We start from the raw sequence: 19,543 nt of genomic DNA, 5'->3' as shown, positions 1-19,543 counted from the left end.
GGTGCCTGGAGCCGGCTCCTCCAGCAGCCAGCCCCTCCTCTCACCTCCTCTGCAGCATCTCCCGGCTCCCAGCTCCAACCTTCTCAGCTCCTGGTCCTCCGTGCTGGAGCAATGGGGGCTGTGCACAGCACTGTCCTCCACCCAGCTCTTCGGGCCATTGCTTGCGGCTGCCTCTGTTTTAAGCAAAACACAAACCAGCTCCAAAGCTTGCTGCTACCAGGCAAGGCTGGTCGCTCCCCAGCTCAGGGGTGCATGTCCCGTGGCTGGTGTGGGCAGCGGGGGATGCAGGGAGAGGGCTCTGCGGGGCCGTCGTGCTCCCAGGGTTGCTGGAACCAGGTCAGAGGCTGCTGTGTGGCAGCTCCCACTGGGGCGGTGGGAACGGGATTCATGGGAGGTTCCCTCATGCTGGGAGACGAGGGCTGGCCAGCCCCACTCACCCCGAGCCACTGTGCCCCTCGTGGAGGTATCCTCTTCCCCCTGCGCAGGGCTGGATGGTGCCTCACGGCGTGCGGGGCTGGCGGTGGGAGGTCCCTCTGGGCCAGGGCAGGGGCTGCCAGCTGCCATCTCGTACCCGATCTCTGCAACAGAGACATGAAGGGGGAGGCTGCAGGGGCAGGGCTGGCTGTGCCCACCCCTCCGGCCCCCTGCCCCGCAGCACCAGCGGCTGGCCGGAGGGTCCGCGTGTCCCAAGTTGCTCACAGGTGTCTCCCCCAAACAGCTCCATGTGCTGCGAGTGCACACGCTGCCCGAGGCTGCAATGAATGCAAAACACGATGGGGTCTGGGCCTCATGGCTGGCACCACTCTGGGCGCCCAGTGGAGTCAGACCGGGTCCCTGCGCTCCCTAGAGCCACAGGGCTGGGAGGGACCTCGCAGCTCGCCTGGTCCAAGCCCTGCATGGATGCAGGATGCTGCTCCCAAACCATCCCCAGCCGGGCTTCTCCAGCCTCCTCGGGGAAACCTCCAGGGCAAGAGATCCCACTGCTCCCCTGGCAGCAAGGAAGATCTAAGCTAAATGCACACTGCTGCTATTTGCAGCCATTGCTACGGGTCCGGCTCTCTGCAGCAAGGGAGAGTGGTTGTTCCCCCTCTTCTCTAAGGCAGCCAGTCCGGTACTTGAGGACTGCTGTCATGTCCCCGCTTAATTGCTTTGTCTCCGAGCTAAATGTTCCTAGTGATCTCAGCCTCTCCTGGTCCGCTCTCTGCAGCGCTGCGACATGCGCACTTCCAAGCGGACCACGTGCTGCTGCTGCGGCTCTAGCTCCAGAGCATCCTTCAGGGTCTCCCCAAGCCCTCCAGAAATCAGAGCCGTGGAACCGGACACTGAATAATGCAGGGAGGTCTTAGGGCCATCCTACCCCTTATAAGCTTCCTATTGCAGCCAGGCTGGGCCTGCTATTCGGGGTCACCCCACCCTCTGCACCTGGGTGTGCGATGGCACACCCCCTCGGCCTTACCTTCCTGCGGAGCCCACATCTCGGGCTTCGGCACGTCACCGTTGCTGGAGCCAGACCGTCCCTCGCTCACAAGGTCCCTGAGGCAGTTTTCCAGGCCATGCAGGGGGGAGTGCTTGGGGGCTGCGTCTGCGGTAAAACAAGATGCACAAAACCAGCCTGGGCTCGGGGGCAGGAGAGGCTCCATCCACCCCCGCCCCTGCAGATGCACCACTTTTCCCCTTCCGTGCAGCCCCGTTGGCCCCTAGTCCCTGGGGCAGGTGCAGGAGGAGCGGATGCCCCCCTGTCCTACCCGAGCCCCATTCGTTAACACGCTCCTGTGACCCCCCTGGTCCCTACAGCAGCCCCGAGCAGAGCCACCAAGGGAGCCTGAGACAGGATAAGGATGCAGAGAAGGCGCAGCCCCTGCTCTCCTCCTACCTGCAGCATCCAGCGTGCACAGCCAGGGCTTCGGCTTCCTCTGCACCCCACGGCCGGCAGGCCCGTTCGCAGCCGGGGGGCTGGCGGTGCAGCCCGCGGGGGCGGCGAGGTCCCTCAGGCAGTTCTGCAGCCCCTGCAGAGGGGAGCTCTGGGGGCTGGCGCCTGTGGAGGGAGAAGAGGTGGCCACGTGCCACGGGACACAGCGACCGGTGTGAAGGGATGGCAGGAGACTGCTGCACCACCCTGGCTCTGGCTCACCGTTGTGGCACCGACTCCACATGCCGATCCCGGGGCTCCGTGGGTCGGGCTCCGTCTCGGTGCTGCCGGCGGAGGCGGTGCTGGAGGTGCTGGGTCCGCAGACAGGCACCTCCGTCCAGCTGCTTATCAGGCCGCGGAGCAGGGGACACTCATCCCCTGCTGCTGGGGGAGCAAGGCCAGAGCCCCCAGCGTCAGGGCCAAGCCGGTGCATCTCCAGGGCACAGGGAGGAGCCCAGGTGATGGGAGAGGCCGCCTGGGCTGGGGGAGTTGCATTATTAAATAGTTGCAAGATTAAATTGCAAAATTAAATAGGGGGCACTAAGGTCCCCCAGGCCTCTCGCCCCATCCCTCCCTGCTCCCCTCAGCCCCGGTCTCCCCCACAAACACATCCGCATCCCCAATGCCCATCCATCCCCCCATCCTACCTCCTGCACTCGCTCCCCAGGGCCACGGCGCTGCCCTCCGCTGCTCCACGTCCGCCTGGGCCAGGCTGGCTCGTAAGGGGCCAGCTGCTGCATTGGGACATCTGGGCCGAGGCACAGGGATGTCCTTGAGGCAGTTCTCCAGGCCCCGGAGCGGTGGCGTGTCCTCCGTGGCTGCTCCTGCTTTAGCCAGAGATGAGTCAGCCCCCGCCTTGCACCTCTGAGCTTCCCTTGCATCTCGCCAGGCCCCCTGAAGTACCCCAGCCTCGCCGGCCTGCTCTCCAGCCATGCGAGGAAGGGAAATGAGACTCTGCCACCACTGGGGACGGGGCCAGAAGACACGGGGATGAGTGTCCTCCAGCCTACCTAACAGGAGACACCTGCACTGCCGTTACAGGAGGGGGAATACGCCCTTTGGAGCAACGCACATGGTCTTGATAGTCTGCTAATCAAGCTAGCCTTCGCTTTGCAAAGTTGCCATCTGTTTGTTGCTCCTGGTAGCTCCCCTTTCTCAGCCCTGCAGGCAGTTTTTAACTCATTGCAACATTGGTTTTTGCTTCAATCTTAAACTGGAAAATCCCTCCCTAGGCCCCCAGCCTATTAGCAAAGCTTCTAGTTCCTTTGTACCTGGACAAAAATATGTGCTGAGCTATGTGGGATGCCCCCCTTTGCAAATCGTAGGTCTGCCCATGGCAGCATCTATCCCGTGTATCCTAAGGACATGCGCTCAGCCCTGCTGGAGAGCCAAGAAGAGCGGAGCCGAACAGCTGGAGAGAGGAAGCCGGAGGCAATCTGGAGCGGAGCAGGGCAGGGTCAGATCCAGACTCTTGGGAGGTGCTGAGAAAGGCACGACCGCTGTGAGCATTGCAAGGACCTTTTGTTCCCTGCTCTGTTCGGACTGGCATGCCTCGCTGATAGCAGCGAGCAGCTGCTGCTTTGATGGCCTGATACCAGAGAAAGGCAGAGGACAGGGAAACATGGAAGAGCAGCTGCCCCGGGCCCCTGTACTGCAGGCTGGGAGCGCAGAGCCACCGTCCCGGGCCCCACGCTTCACGAAGGACGCGGACCTATTCTTCCAGCTCAGAGCAACATAGATGATTAGGGGCCCGAGAGGCGAGATTGATGAGGACAGGCTGCGAGAGCTTGGGTTATTTAATCTGGAGAAGAGAAAAGAAGACTTGGGGGGGAGTTGATAATAGTCTGCAACTCCCCGAAGAGTGATGACGCAGAGGATGGAGATGGGCTTTTCTCTGTGGCCGTAGGGGACTGGACTAGCAGCAACGGCCTCGAGCTGCAGCAGAGGAATTTAAGTTCGAGATGTGCTGTGAGTGTGGTCCAGCACGGACGGGAACAGGCTGCCCAAAGGGCATGCTCGGGAGCCACCGGACAGACACATGGCCGGGATGGCCTTCAGCCTGCGTAACTAGGTCAGCCACACATAATGCACTAAGCGGGGCAGCTGAGCCCCAGCGCCTCCCCTGCCTGGTCCCCGGGCACTTTGAAGGAGCTCCTTCCACACCCGAGCCCTGCTGCACCACCTCATTGCCCTTCACCCTCTAGAAGGAAGATCTGGGCTCTTTCTAGAGGCTAGCAGGGAAGGAGGTACAAGCAGGGAGCTGGAGTGAGTGTGCGTGTGCCTGGCCAAGGGCAAAATGAAGGACATGGTGTGCTTTGGACCCCAGCGCTGCCCAGCACAACACAGCCGTCCACCTGCACGCGCTTGAACTGATGCATCATCCTCAGCACAGAGTTAAACCCAGCTGCAAGGGTCAGGGACTCACCGTCCACGTACGAGTGCCAGGCTCCAGCATCCGCTGGCCTCAGCCCCAGGTCTCCTTCCACACTGCAGGAAGCCGGCTTGCTGGGATAATGCGGCACTTCTTTCTCAGAGCTCCCCGGGCCGTGGAGACGGGAACTCTCTGGAAGAGCTTCGATCTTAACTAAAGCAACAAAATCGACATCAGTGCAAGGCTGGGAGAGCTGGGAGGCCTGTGGGGCTGTTGCCCCTGCTCGACCAGGGACACGGAGTCCTGTGTCCAGCTGTGGGCCCCCCCACTACAGAAAGGATGTGGTCACATTGGAGAGAGTCCAGTGGAGGGCAATGAAAATGATTCGGGTGCTGGGAGACATGACTGGTGAGGAGAGGCTGAGGGAAATGGGCTTATTTAGTCTGCAGAAGGGAAGACCGAGGGGGATTGAATAGCAGCCTTCACCTCCCTGAAGTGGGGTGCAAAGGAGGATGGACCTGGACTGTCTTCAGATGACAGGACAAGGAGCAATGAGCTCCAGTCACAGCAAGGGAAGTTGAGATTGAATATTAGGAAAAACTTGTTCATGATGAGGGTAGTAAAGCACTGGAACAGGTTACCCAGAGAGGTGGTGCAGTCTCCATCCTTGGAGGTTTTGAAGACCTGGCTTGACAAAGCCCTGGCTGGGATGATGTAGTTGGGGCTGGTGCTGCTTGGAGCAGGGGGTTGGTCTAGATGTGACCTCCGGAGGTCCCTTCCAGCCCTCATTGTGTATATGTCTATGACTCCCACCACGGCCCATGGACAGGAGCAGCCCGGGTGGCAGCAGTGGCGTCCCACCCACAGTCCAACCATCCAGCACCCACAGTGGGGTGGGATCCACGTTGTGGAGAAGAGGACATTTCCTTTTCTGTGGCCTATTGGGTCCTTGCTAAAGGGTCTCATCTGACCCTGGCCCCACAGTCTTTCCAGGGACCTCCCAGCTCATCCAGCAGTGCGGAGGGAGACAGGGAGCAGAGGGGGCTGCCACGATGCCAGGAAGGTGGGCTGCAACTCTTGCATCTGCACCCTTTGTGGGCACGAAAACAAGGGTTGTGGCTGCCAGGCTGGGGGAGGCTGGATTGGAGGTGTCGGAGGCCCCAGAAGAGCCCCAGGATGTGGGAGGGATGTGGGGGGATCCCTTGGTAGCAGCCCAGGCTGGGGTGGCGACTGGGCTCTGCCAATGCTTCTGCTGGCACCAGGCTGCAGGGTCCCGGCGAGAGGGTCTTGCCCCTGCGCTCAGGGGCAGACCGATGCTGCACTGGGGGCAGGAAGGGATTTTACCCCCTGGTCAGACCGGTGCAGGCTAGCGGGGGGTTGCTTTCCCCTGTAGCAGGGGCACAGCTTTGGCTTGGGATCTCTCGAGCCTATATTAACAAACTTTTATAGAAGTTGGATGTTGGCTGACGCAGCCCTCCTTCTTCTCCTGGGGCAGGTTCGGGTGTGATGCCTGGTGTTGTGTCAGGGTTGGCGGTAGTTTAACCAAGAGTTTAGAGGATGGGTTTGTGTGGGCTGGTTTGGGGATCCTGCCTCAGGCTGGGGCTGGACTCGGTGTGACCTCTGGAGCTCCCTTTCAGCCCCACTTCTCTAGGATTTCTCTGATTTCTCTATGATTAGACAGGGCTGCCTTTCAGGGCCGGGCATAAGCTCTCAGCTGCGTGGGTCTTCGGGGTTGGGAGCACACGAGGAGGGGACAAGGATGTGGGACCCGGTCTCTCTGCTGCCGGGTGCTGGTGACAGAGCCACCCGCCTCGGTGGGCTCTGCAGATCACGCCGGGACTGTGTTTGTGTGTGCCCAGCTGCTGTGCCGGCCGAGGAGAGCCCCTTGCAAGGCCTGCTCAACTGCCTGAAGGAAATCCTCGTCCGTGCACCCCGGCGTCCCCCCTCGCCGCCCAGCAGGGCAGCCAGCGGCAGGGCTCCAGGGGAGAGCCTCCCATCCCTTCATGGTGAGTGCATGTCTCCACATCAGCTCTCACGTGTCTTGTAGAGTCGGATATTGCTCTCTGCCCATGGCTGTCTTGCCATGGCAAGTCACCTTCCAGGGACCTGACTGCAGGAGTGGACTGCATGGGGTGAATCAATTACCACCTCTCCGGGAGCCGGTGCCAGTGCTTCACCACCCTCCCAGTGAGAGTTTTTCCTAATGTCCAACCTCAACTTGCCTTGCTGCAGCTTGAGCCCATTGCTCCTTGTCCTGTCATCCGCCACTGAGACCAGCCCAGATCCATCCTCTTTGCAACCCCCTGCAGGGAGGTGAAGGCTGCTGTTCAATCCCACCTCGGTCTTCTCTTCTGCAGACTCAATCAGCCCAGTCCTCTCAACCTCTCCCCTTCAGGTGGTGGTGGTGGCTAGGCCCCTTAGTGAAAACCCACTTGACATTCATTGACAGCCAGTGCACAAGGGCCAGCAAAGCTCATACCAAAGACCCCCCACCAGGCTGTACTGCAGCTGTCTGGGGATGCCCAGCATCGCCAAGCTGACCCCGCTCAATGTCTTCTCGTACCTTCAGCTTTCAGGGGCCGCGTGGCCAGCTCAGGCCCCCTGTGTCCCTCCGGCGTGCTGCCTACCGAGGATCTGCTGGCGGGAGTGACGCATCGGCTGTGGACAGCCACGGGGATTTCCTTCAGACAGTTCTCCAGGCCCTGGAGCGGGGAGGTCTCGGCACCGAGGTCTGTATGAAGAGCACAGGTGAAGCCAGCAACTCACAGCACACGAAAGCCTGCCTCAGCTCCATTTCCCCCGGCATCACACTGTCAAGGCAGCGGGGAGAGCCTGTCTCTGCCTATCCACTCTGTTTGCCTGGCAGGAGCCTAGGATCATAGGAAATCGGGCTGGAAGGGACCTCAGGAGGGCACCCGGTCCCCGCTTTGCTCACGGCAGATCCCTGTGTCTGTCCAACCTGCTCTTGAAAACTTCCAAGGATGGAGACTTCATAACTCCTCCAGGCAGGACCCTGCTCTGAGTCAGGAAGCTCCTCATCTCCAGCCTCAGTTTCCCCTGCTGCAGCTGGAAGCGGTTGCTCCTAGTCCAGTCCCTGCAGCCACAGACCCAGGGATGCTGAACCCGAGTTCAGCTCTTGTGTCACTCTGCTGAGGTGACCTCAGGGATAACCAAAACCCTTTGCTCTGAAGAGACCAGCTCTGGATGGACCCACTCCTCACCCCCGGCTGGAAGACAGGTGGGAATGCTGCATGAAGCCGGTCTAATTCAGATACCTTCTCTGGAAAACTTCTCCACGGAGGGTATCTCCCACAGATACCCCCAGCTGCCATCCTACACTAGGGCTAACCGTATTGGGTTGGGCAAAACCCCACGGGGAATCGTGTGCCTGGCTAGTTATAGAGGCCAGCATTTCTCCAGCCTAAGGCAAAGCCACTACCATGCCCTGCAGGTCCCTGCGATTGCAGACCCCATGGCACATAATCTCGCCCACAGAGCTGCATGCTAGACACCACTGGGTTTTGCCCCCACGGAAGCCAGACCCAAAACCCAACGGCTCCCCTGCTTCAGCGGAGGGTCATTCTCCTTGTGTCTCCTCACCAGCCCAAATGGACCTGGGGCCAAGGTACACTCGCCGCGTACAGCCGGGGTCTCACTGCTCCCGTTTCAGCTCACGGAGCCTGGGGTCGGTGCAGCGGGGGCAATGCTACAATTTCCATGGGCAGGATCAGATCAGGCCTCTGCCTCTCTGCTAACCAGCCCTTGCCTTGGGTAGTTTTACCTTTATGGGAGAGCTAACGGGGCAGCTGGGGGACTGCCTGCAAGTCTAGCCGGATTTATCCCAAAACACTGCGGTGCCACCTCTCAGATTGGTGCCCTGCTTCCCGGCTGGGAGACGGAAATGCGAGCATGGACAGACATAACATTCATAGCCTTGTGTCCAGTGATACGGTGGAAGTTGTCAGGATGTGAGGGTTATCTCAGCATGCTCCTATAACCATAGAAGTGGAGCAAAGCCGTGGTGCTTGCAGCCCTGGCTTCTCCAGGGTTAAAGCCCCAGTGCTTTAGCTGACTGGCATTGCTGTAGCAGTGCCACTGACCTTCTCCCAGTGACCTCCACGCCATCCCGGGAGGCCGCTGCAAGGGGCTGCCGCAGGGGAGGCAGACCGGCAGGTGGACCTGGCGCGGCTGGGCGATGGGGATGTCCTTCAGGCAGTTCTCCAGGCCCCGCAGCGGCGAGCTCTCAGCACTGACGTCTGCTCACACAAAGCACAGACCCAAGCTCTGGAGGCAGCCAGGGCTTCTCCGAGGCTCTGAGCCCCGGAAACCTCCAAGAAACACAGGCATGAACAGACGTAACATTTATACCACTGCATCCAGTGACCCGCCAGCTTGTCACAGCCAAGCATCCCTGCCTGTGAAGCCACGCTCACTCCATTTGGAGGTGAGGGGCTGGCTGTGGGGGGATAAGGCATGAACCACAGTGCGTGACCCCAGGGCCTCACCAGCCCCCTCCCCAGTGACTTTGTACACGTCAGGGGACGGCCACCCAAGCACCCAGGAGAGGTGAGCAAGGGGAAGGCGAGTTGGGAGAAGCACCATGGCCCCGGGAGGACACCAAGCAGGAGGGGAAGGCCACGCTTCTGAGTTGGGCTGCCTGGAGAAGCAACTAGTGAAGGGTAGTAGGTGCTGAAGCCACAGGTTAGCAGGGGCTGTGTGGTTAGCACCTCTCCCTTGCACCTGAGTGTGTCAGCCCTGCACAAGGCAAGACCCCTACAATAGCGGGTTACTGCACCGCAGTGCTGGGAAGCCACGTGTGTGCAGATCACAATCCCAAGAGGCCGTGTGTGTCTGTGCACGGGTGCCCACGGCCCTGGTAGGGACAGAGCTGTGCACACACTGGGACTCACCCTCTCCAGGCCATGCTCTCATCGGTGTTGCCTCAGCTCCGGCCAGGCTGGACAGACTGGCGCTGGGGACGGGTATTTCCTTCAGGCAGTTCACCAGGCCATGGAGAGGGCTGGTCCCCGGAGTCGGCTCTGCTTCAGAAATAGCACAGATCCCAGCGTAGGTCTGGCGTGTCCGCCCACCTGTCCGGAGCCCCCAACACACAGCATGTCCTCAGGGATGCCCCCAGGCTCCAGCCCATCTTCTCCAGGGGTCACGCTTGACCCCACATCCTCACTGCTACAACCCCATGGCACCCAGGACTGCCCCCGTGAGCCAGCACCATCCCTACCTTGAGGGTACAAGTGCCAGGGCCCCAGTGGCACCCTCCACAGTGCCTTGTCCCCATCCGGGCTGTGGGGAGAGACAGGGCCAGGCAGGGCACTGGGGGCACAGGGCCTGCATGCAGCCGCATGCTCCGAGCATTGCAGCCGGCTCTGCCAGGTGGCATCCTCCGTCCCGGCCTCTGTTTTCACTACAGAAGCAATGGGCATAATATCAGCAGATGGGACTCCCAAGCTCTATGGCTCAGGTTGCTATCGGCAGGCTCTCCGGGCTGCACCACCGTGGTGAATGGGTGTGAGTGGGCAAGGGCACGTCCAAATGCCTGCAGACTTCCATGCAAAGGGCTTTGCTCCCTGCAAGCCAGTGACCAGCCCACGACTGGCACAGGTCCACGGGCTGCACTTGTGCTAATGGGGGGGACCTGCAAGTCTCCTTCTGAGTTCAGCTGTCCCAGCCCAAGCCCCGTTTGCTGCTGCGGGGTTGTTTGATCTGTGGATACCGTCCCCTGCCTGGGTCCAGGCCTGGCCAGGAGCTCAGGGCAGGGTAGAGGTGCTGGGGGCAGGAGATGGTGAGTCTGGGGGGGCCAGACAGAGGCTGGGGGGTGGGTGCCAGGTGGCCCCTGCCCTGGGCAGTCGGTCCTGGCTGCATTCCCGCTAGCCCCAGGCACCGCCTGAACTCTGCATGGTCCCACTCAGCGCATCTCCCACCGTCGCTGCTGCCCTCACCCCTTCACAGGCCCTGGAGACCTGCTAGATGAGAGCCTGGCCCCACGCTCCACCCATATTGGAAGCCAGGCCTGGCTGGGTGAGCCTGGCTGTGGCCCCGTCCCTCTTCCCTGCCTGCGGGGGAATCCCTCCTTGCCACAACCCCGCAATGACGCCCCTTCCCGGCTCCTCTCCTCCCCATGGCTGCGTGGGCTCACCAAGCCGACGTGCTTCTGTCCAGCCGCTGGACGGGCCCCGGGGCGGGGAATGCGCTGCGCTGCCTTCGGTCTTCACTGCACCTGGGAACAAGCCGGACCCTCAGCCCTGCCCCTGCATGGTGGAGACAGCCAGGACAGCACCCAGGGCACGGTCTCCTCTGCCCCTGGGCCCCTGAGGACAGCGGCACCCCAATGCGGCTTCCCTGCCCCGCTCTGAGGTCAGCAAGGCTGGGAGACCCCCGAGTCAGGGCAGACAGGGATGTCCCCTGCCCAGCCCAGCTCCGGGCTCCCCGGCTTCACTGCAGGGACCCAGGAGGCTGGGCGAGCAGGTACAAACCCACCTGCCTCCCAACAGAAGGGTGTAGGAACCGGGGTGCACTACCGTGGTATCTCGGTTTGGGCAATGGGGGATTTTCCAGCGGAAACTCCTGTGGTTGGCATATTTCCAGCCAGCCCCAGACTCACCTTCCCCCCAGCAGCTCCTGCCCAGGGTCTCCAGGCACCGCTGTCCTGCTGCCCGGCCCGTGGAGGTGCTGCAGGATGCCAGGGCCCGGTGGCTCCCGGGGCCGTGGGGAGCTCCCAAGGCTGCTTCTGTCTTCACTGCAAGAAAAAAGGCAGAATCAGGTCCAGCAGCAAAGCAGGCTCAGAGCAAGGGTGTATTCCCACCTTGCTCAGCATTCACCTGGGCCACAGGCAGGGTTTGTTCAGCCTCATTGGGACAACTGTGCAGCTGGGAGATAGCTCAGATGAGGCATGCCCTTCCTCGGGGCTGGGAAACAGCAGATCCAGCCACAGCGCGACCCCGGGTGAAATACGTGCTCTGGTTTAAGCCCACTGTGTGAACCAAAATGGTCACAGAAAAAGAGGAGAGAGGAGGTCGCGGGACCCAGCGAAGGGCAGAGGAAAGAGATGAAGCCGTGATGTAAAAGACTCAGGCTGCTCCCATGGGAAGACATGTGATTCACAGCCCTGCAGACTGAGCGAAGCTGGGGGGATACTAGCTCAGGTGTAAAAATGACTGGCCCGGAAGGATTGGAGGCACCGTCAAGACGCACACAGAGGCTAGATGTTTTAATGAATCCAAGCAGGAGGTGCGCATTGAACTAACGACTCTGGGACTAATGACACAATATCTTTGGGCTGTTTGGACTATTTTGTTGCCTAGTTTGTGGTGTGTTTTTTAAACTTCATGTATAATCTAGCGAGTGAGTGTGTGTTCCAGCAGTACTATTTGGTTCTGCTTTGTTCTTAAACAGAATAGAAAATCATAGACTCATAGAAAATTTGGGTTGGATGGGACCTCAGGAGGTCATATCCAATCCAACCCCTGCTCCAAGCAGGACCAGCCCCAACTGCATCATCCCACCAAGGCTTTGTCTTAAACACCTCCAAGGATGGCAAGTCCACATCCTAATAATAAGGTGCCATGCACTCACCATGAAGGGATGGGAGGCTCTCCCCTGGAGCCCTGCCACTGACTGCCCTGCTGGGCGGCGAGGGGGGACACCGGGGCGCACGGACGAGGATTTCCTTCAGGCAGTTGAGCAGGCCTTGCAAGGGGCTCTCCTCAGCCGGCACAGCTGCTGGGCACACACAAACACAGTCCCGGCGTGATCTGCAGAGCCCACCGAGGCGGGTGGCTCCGTCACCAGCACCCGGCAGCAGAGAGACCGGGTCCCACATCCTTGTCCCCTCCTCATGTGCTCCCAACCCCGAAGACCCACGCAGCTGAGAGCTTATGCCCGGCCCTGAAAGGCAGCCCTGTCTGATCGTAGAGAAATCAGAGAAATCCTAGAGAAGTGGGGCTGAAAGGGAGCTCCAGAGGTCACACCGAGTCCAACCCCAGCCTGAGGCAGGATCCCCAAACCAGCCCACACAAACCCATCCTCTAAACTCTTGGTTAAACTACCGCCAACCCTGACACAACACCAGGCATCACACCCGAACCTGCCCCAGGAGAAGAAGGAGGACCGTGGCAGCCAACATCCGACTTCTATAAAAGTTTGTTAATATAGGCTTGAGAGATCCCAAGCCAAAGCTGTGCCCCTGCTACAGGGGAAAGCAACCCCCCGCTAGCCTGCACCGGTCTGACCAGGGGGTAAAATCCCTTCTTGCCCCCAATGCAGCATCAGTCTGCCCCTGAGCGCAGGGGCAAGACCCTCTCGCCGGGACCCTGCAGCCTGGTGCCAGCAGAAGCATTGGCAGAGCCCAGTCGCCACCCTAGCCTGGGCTGCTACCAAGGGATCCCCCCACATCCCTCCCACATCCTGGGGCTCTTCTGGGGCCTCCGACACCTCCAATCCAGCCTCCCCCAGCCTGGCAGCCACAACCCTTGTTTTCGTGCCCGCAAAGGGTGCGGATGCAAGAGTTGCAGCCCACCTTCCTGGCATCGTGGCAGCCCCCTCTGCTCCCTCTCTCCCTCCGCACTGCTGGATGAGCTGGGACGACCCTGTCTGTCTCCGGGTTGGTCACTCATGGTATCAGGGGTGCCTGCCGCAGCTTGCACTGGAACAGACACATTTGGGGGTTTCAATGCCTCCTTACAGCACTGCAAACCCCACAGGGGCTGAGGCTTCAAGGGGAGGCTTTTCAGGGGTGCAATTCATCCTGCGGCCCCCAGAACGCAGGTGGCACTCAGGGCATGGACAGAGGAAACCTGCTGTGACTGGCATCATGGTGAGGGAAAACTGCTGGGCTGGGCATGGGGCACAAACCGAATCTCACGCCAAGGGCTTTGTGCCACCCCCTCTGATGCCATGACACCCTCCAGTCTCCTGACACAACTCTCCAGCTTCCAGACGCTTGGCAAATGCCTGAGATGCAGGAACAGATGGGCCAGCTCTGGAGCAGAAACCGGCGTTGCAAAGGAACATCCATTGTCAGCCTCTACGGTGTTTACTCCAAGATGATCCCCACCCCGGGCACCATGCCGTGATTGCAGAGCTGTGCAAACTGCCTCCAGCCCCAGGGTCCCCAAGGTCCAGAGGAGCCATCCCCCTGCCTCCAGCGGGAGACGGGCCAGGCCCAGCTCTGCCCAGGTGTACCATACCTTCACTGGGGCATCTCCCCGCCCTCAGCTCCAGGCTCCTCTGCACCTGCACCTGCTCCTGCTCCTGCCTGGAGCTGCCATTGCAGGGGCTGCTCTCAGGTGTGCCAGGATGACTGGGCCTCTCCGCAGCAGCCAGGTCCCTCAAACAGTTCTCCAGACTTTGGAGTGGGGAGCTCTCTGCCATCACCTCAGTCTTCACGGCTGATACAGGCCATGGATCAGCCCCCGTCCTGCAGCTGTCATTGCTCCCTGGACAGTGCCGGGGCAGGGGGTCAGTGGCTCATCCTCCAGCAGGACACACAGAGTTTGTTCCTAGCTAATTTCCTAATTAGTGGCATGTCTGAAACCATGTCCTGTGCCCCAGGGCTGCCCTCTGAGACCTCACCTGCACCGAGTCAAGCACTGCGGGGGACATAGCATGGGAAGAACATAGTATGGCAATATATATGTAGTGGTTATTGTGGGCATGCCCATCCGCCCATGGATGGTAGGGGAAGAGCTGTAACATCATCTAAATGCTGCATAAACCCAGACAAACCATCATCTAAATGCTGCATAAGACGACCGTCAACCCTAACACAGCACCGGGCAGCACACCCGAACCTGCCACGGGGAAAGCAGGGCGACTGCGGCAGCCAAGGTCCTGCCTCTATAAAAAGGTTGGCAATACCCAGGCAGAGGCCATGCCCCTGCTACAGAGCATAGTCCAGACCAGTCTGACCAGGGGGTAAAATTCCTTCCTGCCCCTAAATGTGGTGTCAGTCTGACCCCGAACAGGGGGACAAGCATCCCACACCCCGTGAGACACTGCCTGTCTTGTACAGCGTGGTAGAAACACCCTTGAGCTCACCGGTGGCTTGCCAGGCCCTTGTCTCCATCTCCAGCCTCGTCTGTCCCCTGTCTCCCTGCATGTCACTGAGGTGGGTGGGTATCTCCTTCAGGCAGTTCAGCAGACCCTGGAGAGGGCTGTTCTCCATCGGTATGTCTAGGTCCACATTGAGATCAATATTAGCAGGTGTGGAGGCATAAGCAGGACGGGGCAAGGAGATGGGCCTGGAGCCAATTAAGTTCAGTTGAGAGCTGGTCTCCTCCAGTAAACCCCACTGAATGTCCCAGACAGTGGGGACCGTGGGGCAGTTTGGGTCCCGTGGGAAACCTCATGGGCTGAGCCCTCTCATGGCATCGGTGTGGTCCTCCAGAGATGTAGATGGATGCAACCCAACAGGGGTAGATTATCTCCGGGTGTGCACATGCATGTATTTACCCCACAGTCACTGACATCTGGACCCTATCAGCCAGTGTGACTTGCCCCCGCAGAGGTTTCTCTCCATTTCTCCCAGGGTAATTTGCCACCAAACTAGGAAGAGTTACCCTGGGGTAGGGGTTTGTGTTGTCTGCCACTCCACCTTCACACCAGCATCATGACCTTACGCCCACATCCTCAAGTCTAAACCTTTCCACTGCCCTTCAGATGCCCGAGACGGTATCATGCCTGGCACGTGCCAAGCTACCCCAGCAGCTCTTAGCCCCTTGTGCCCCAGACCATCACCCCGACTAGTGCTCCCATGACTCACCTGCATACAGGCTCCCCGGGGGAGATCCCCGCTCGTTGCCTTCTGCGCTGCTGGTGGACACGGAGCTGGCGGGGGTATCTGGGTGGCTGGGCCAGCTGAGAGCCACATCCATTGCCCCGCTCTCCAGGCCAGGGGGGTGAGGGGTCTCAGGGGGCTCCTCTGTTTTTACTGCACAAACACGGCCAGGGTCAGCCTGGGCTCGCGGCTGAGCGCTGGCTCAGCTGGTGCATGCATCCCGTCAGCCTGACCCGGGGCTCGCCAGGGGATGCAAGAACCAGCCTGGCCAGAGGCTTCTGCAACGCGGCTGGGTTGGCAGCATGCTCTTACCGCCAGCAGGCTCAGTGCTCGTCGCGGCATCGCTGCTCCCGGCAGCCTCGGCTGGGTCTGCGGGGGCCTTGGAGGTCCCGAAGAGGAACTCGGGGATCTCCTTCACCAGCTTCATCAGGGCGCTGAGATGCAGGCTGCCCTGCGGCTCCCCTGCGTGAGACATGGGGAAGGTCATGGGAAGCCCCACGTGGTGACCCATCCACTGCTGGATCTGTCCCACACCTGGAAACTTCCTACCTTCCTGGGTGCCGGGGGGGGACCCGTCCTCCTCCACCTGCCCCAGGTCCCAGGGCACATCTGCGTCTGGGTAATCCCCTGGGAAAGCCCGTTCTTCTCCTGCAAAGGCAAGGGGCCTTCATGCATGGTTGTGATTTCATGGACCCCCACTCCGCTTTACAAGGGAACAGGGGGTTCCCACTGCCCGGAGGGAACCCCAAAGGCAGCAGAGCCATCGCCCCCGCTTGCTGGGTGGATCTGCGCCAGCAAGAGGAGGAGGACGCTGGACATGAAACTTCCTCGAATCACTGACAGTGACGGTGGAAGGGCTCTCAGGAGGTCACATCTAGTCCAACCCCTGCTCCAAGCATGACCAGCTCCAACAACGTCATCCCAGCCAAGGCTTTGTCTGCCCAGGTCTTAAACACCTCCAAGGATGAAGACCCTACCACCTCTCTGTGTACCCTATTCCAGTGTTGTACCATCCTCCTTGAGAGAAAGTTTTTTCCTAATATCCAACCTCAACTTCCCTTGCTGCAGCTTGAGCCCATTGCTCCTTGTGCTGTCATCTGCCCCCACTGAGACCAGCCCAGCTCCATCCTCTGTGCAGCCCCCCTGCAGGGAGGTGAAGGCTGCTCCTCAATCCCCTTCGGTCTCCTCTTCTGCAGACTAAATCAGCCCAATTCCCTCAGCCGCTCCTCACCAGTCCTGTCCCCCAGCTCCCCAATCACTTTGTTGCCCTCCACTGGACTCTCTCCAATGTGTCCACATCCTTTCTGTAGTGGGGGCCCAAAACTGGACACAGGACTCCAGATGTTGCCTCCCCAGTGCTGAATAGAGGGGGAGAATCGCTGCCCTCCATCTGGCAAAGCTCCCACTCATGCATCCCAGGATGCTCAGCTTTGCTGCATCTCGGCATCCTCTAGAGTCAGGGCTGCTCTCGCTCCTGTTGCAGGTTGAGACGCTGCCTCACTCCTGTCCTCTAAGCACCAGGAGCCATGGGTTTGCCTCCTCCCACCCCCAACCTCCCAGCTACGCCAGGGTTTGCAAGGGAAATGTTGTACCTGCATTGGGGAGCTCACCCCAATGCCTGCTGGTTGTTAATGGTCCCTACATGCTACCAGAGCAGCGCATGGAGGCAGCGGGAGTGAGACCAGTCCCATAGCAACTTTCACCCAGGGGGAACCTTGTCCTTGGGCTGCAGAAGACTGGGGTCCCTGGGTGCTGGTTGTGGTCTGCCCCCCAAGCAGACTGTCATGCTCCCAGCCAGAGCAGGAGCACGAGGCTGGAGCAGCTGCAGCCTCTTGCTACAGACCCTGTGGCCTCCCCTTCATCCCACCCTTGTGCCAAAAGCCCCCCAGGAAACCTCATCCGTGGACCAGGAGCTCAGATTGGGCATCATGTGTGGCCGGATGTGATGCAACGTGATATCACAGGCACTCGCCCAATGATCTGCCTAAATCCTCGGCCTCGGAGAGGTGCAATGATGCAGCAAACTCCAGTTAATTGGCCTGTGGGATAATCTCCTGCTGTGGTTTCATTTGATCTCCAGGCAGCACAGCCCCCCTTAGCAGCACCTGATAATTGGTCGCTCCTGCACGTTCCCCCATTAGTAGCTTCCCCTTTGGCCTGGCGAATTAACCAGCGTTGCCTGCAGCTGCGGGGAGCCCTGGGGGGGGTTCTTGCCCCAGTAAGGGCAGGACTCACTTACCTCCATCGCCACTGAGGTCTCTCCCCACGGCGTCACGGGCAAACAGCCTCCCCGCCGCTTCCTGATGGTCAGTCAAGGACAGGAGAGCCAGGGCAGGGACGGACTGACCTGGTGGGAACAGGACAGACGGGGCACGGTGAGTCTCGCCCAGCCCGATGGCTAGAGCCGGGCTGGCCAGGGACTCATCAGCTAGGGAATGGGAGCGGCAGGGAGTCAATGTTGCAGAGGACGGACGTGACACCTATTCTTTGTACCCGACCACACGCGGCAGAGCAAAGTCTATGATCAGACAGTCTAAGCGTGGTTTGCTCGCGGCACCGACAGGGACAGACCAGCCTCGTCCACACAGGCTGCGGAAAACCAGGTGTTGCCGGGCCCAGTTTTAGCACCGCTCTGAACCCAGAGGGGACCTGCACGCTGTAACACGGGGAAGGGTTAGCCGGGTGCTGGGTCCCCCAGCCAGGGACCGTACGCGCCTCACCTAGCGAGAGCAGCAGCCGGGCGGTCTCCTCCATCACCTCCTTGTGCAGCGCCTGCTGCCAGCCTGCCAGCGTGGCCCACTCCTCGGCCGAGAACCGCACCGCTACGTCCTCGAACGTCACCAGCGCCTGGGGGAGACACGGGCTGGGGCCAGGGCATGGGGTGCAGACACCCTCCGGGGAGCAGCGCCGCTCGCGCCCTGTGCTTTTATCCCTGTTCCCTGAGACACGGCCGTCATTTGCCACCCACCTGCTGGCACTCCGGTCTCATAGTTTCATAGTTTGTAGGGTCAGAAGCAGATCATCACGTCCGACCCCCTGATGTGGCAGGAAAGGATGCTGGGGCCAAATGACCCCAGCAAGGTGATTATCTCGCCTCCTTTTGAAGACCCCCCGCCGGGTAGGAGCCAGCACCACTTCTCTTGGAAGTTGGTTCCAGATCCTAGCCGCCCTGACTGTGACGTAGCACCTCCTGATGTCTAGTCTGAATCTACTCTCCATCAACTTATGGCCATTATTCCTTGTTACCCCCAGTAGTGCTTGGGGGAACAGGGACTCCCCCAATGCCTGCTGGTCCCCTCTGACTAGCTTGTAAATGGCCACTAGATCCCCCCTCAGCCTTCTCTTGTGGAGGCTGAACAGGGTCAGGTCCCGTCGCCTCTCCTCATAGGGCCTGCCCTGCTGCCCCTGACCATGCGGGTGGCCTCCTCTGGACCCTCTCCAGAGGTGCATCACCCAGAACTGGACGCAGTACTCCAGCTGCGGCCTGACCAGTGTCGCGTAGAGGGGGAGGATCACCTGCCTGGACCTGCTCGAGATGTATCTGTGGATGCACGACAAGGTGCGGTTGGCCTTCCTGACCGTGTCCCCACACTGTTGGCCCATGTTCGTTTTGGCATCAATAATGACTCCAAGATCCTTTTCTGCCTCTGCACTGACGAGAAGGGAGTTCCCCAGCGTGTCGGTCTGCTGCTGGCTCTTCCCCCCCAGGTGCAGCACCTTGCACTTGTCAGTGTTGAACCCATCCCGTTCTCATCCGCCCACCCCTGTAACCTGTCCAGATCCGATTGCAGCCTATTCCTCCCTTCCAGCATGCCCACTTCCCCCCACATCTTAGTGTTGTCTGCGAATTTGAAGAAGGTGCTTTTCACCCCCTTGTCCAAGTCACCAATGAAGATGTTGAACAGCGCAGGTCCAAGGACCGAGCCCTGGGGGACCCCACTGCCCACATCCCTCCAGGTCAAAAATGACCTGTCCACCACCACTCTTTCGGCATGGCCCTCCAGCCAATTAGTGACCCATCTGACTGTGTAGGTGTCGACACCACAATCTCCTAATTTTTTAATGAGACTGGGGTGAGAGACAGTGTCGAAGGCCTTCCTAAAGTTCAGAAAGACTACGTCCACTGCTACCCCTGTGTCCAAGGATGTTGTGACCTGGTCGTAGAAGGCACCAGGTCGGTCTGACAGCACCTGCCTCGAATGAACCCATGTTGGTTGCCCCTAAGCATCATCCCCCATACTGGCCTCTTGCAGATGTGCACCTGGATAATTTTCTCAAAGAGCTTCCCCAGGACCGAGGTAAGACTAATGGGCCTGTAGTTTCCTGGGTCCTCCTTCCTCCCTTTTTTGAAACTAGGGACCACATTGGTCCTTTTCCAGTCCTCCGGCACCACGCCAGAGCACCGCGAGTGCTCGTAAAGCCGTGCCAGGGGTCCCACAATGACCTGTGCCAAGTCCCTCGGCACCCTGGG

General features: G+C 60.1%; 1 protein-coding gene across 13 annotated transcripts in view; it reads right to left on the bottom strand.

Annotated features, from left to right (window-relative positions):
- LOC109282729 (protein KRBA1) overlaps positions 1-19,543 on the bottom strand; it is a 43,208-nt gene that overhangs the window by 6,478 nt on the left and 17,187 nt on the right. For 2 of the 13 annotated variants that reach the window (XM_059729380.1, XM_059729383.1), the window contains exons 2-23: positions 17,793-17,919; positions 17,312-17,419; positions 15,622-15,720; positions 15,385-15,534; positions 15,058-15,225; positions 14,334-14,468; positions 13,484-13,732; positions 12,814-12,939; positions 11,871-12,017; positions 10,900-11,034; positions 10,435-10,515; positions 9,520-9,702; positions 9,191-9,370; positions 8,381-8,536; positions 6,844-7,011; positions 4,335-4,493; positions 2,557-2,736; positions 2,132-2,389; positions 1,874-2,035; positions 1,457-1,582; positions 438-578; positions 45-173 (exon numbers count right to left, since the gene is read on the bottom strand). In XM_059729380.1, the coding sequence (XP_059585363.1) occupies positions 45-173; positions 438-578; positions 1,457-1,582; positions 1,874-2,035; positions 2,132-2,389; positions 2,557-2,736; positions 4,335-4,493; positions 6,844-7,011; positions 8,381-8,536; positions 9,191-9,370; positions 9,520-9,702; positions 10,435-10,515; positions 10,900-11,034; positions 11,871-12,017; positions 12,814-12,939; positions 13,484-13,732; positions 14,334-14,468; positions 15,058-15,225; positions 15,385-15,534; positions 15,622-15,720; positions 17,312-17,419; positions 17,793-17,919 (3,367 nt within the window). Of the gene's footprint in view, positions 1-44; positions 174-437; positions 579-1,456; positions 1,583-1,873; positions 2,036-2,131; positions 2,390-2,556; positions 2,737-4,334; positions 4,494-6,843; positions 7,012-8,380; positions 8,537-9,190; positions 9,371-9,519; positions 9,703-10,434; positions 10,516-10,899; positions 11,035-11,870; positions 12,018-12,813; positions 12,940-13,483; positions 13,733-14,333; positions 14,469-15,057; positions 15,226-15,384; positions 15,535-15,621; positions 15,721-17,311; positions 17,420-17,792; positions 17,936-19,543 lie in introns of all 13 variants that reach the window. The other 11 variants (XM_019485636.2, XM_059729387.1, XM_059729382.1 and 8 more) reach the window with 11 other exon arrangements.

The sequence above is a fragment of the Alligator mississippiensis genome, chromosome 5 (assembly GCF_030867095.1).
Source record: "Alligator mississippiensis isolate rAllMis1 chromosome 5, rAllMis1, whole genome shotgun sequence".
NCBI classification, from domain to species: Eukaryota; Metazoa; Chordata; order Crocodylia; family Alligatoridae; genus Alligator; species Alligator mississippiensis.
This window is presented reverse-complemented; position numbering and strand designations above follow the sequence as displayed.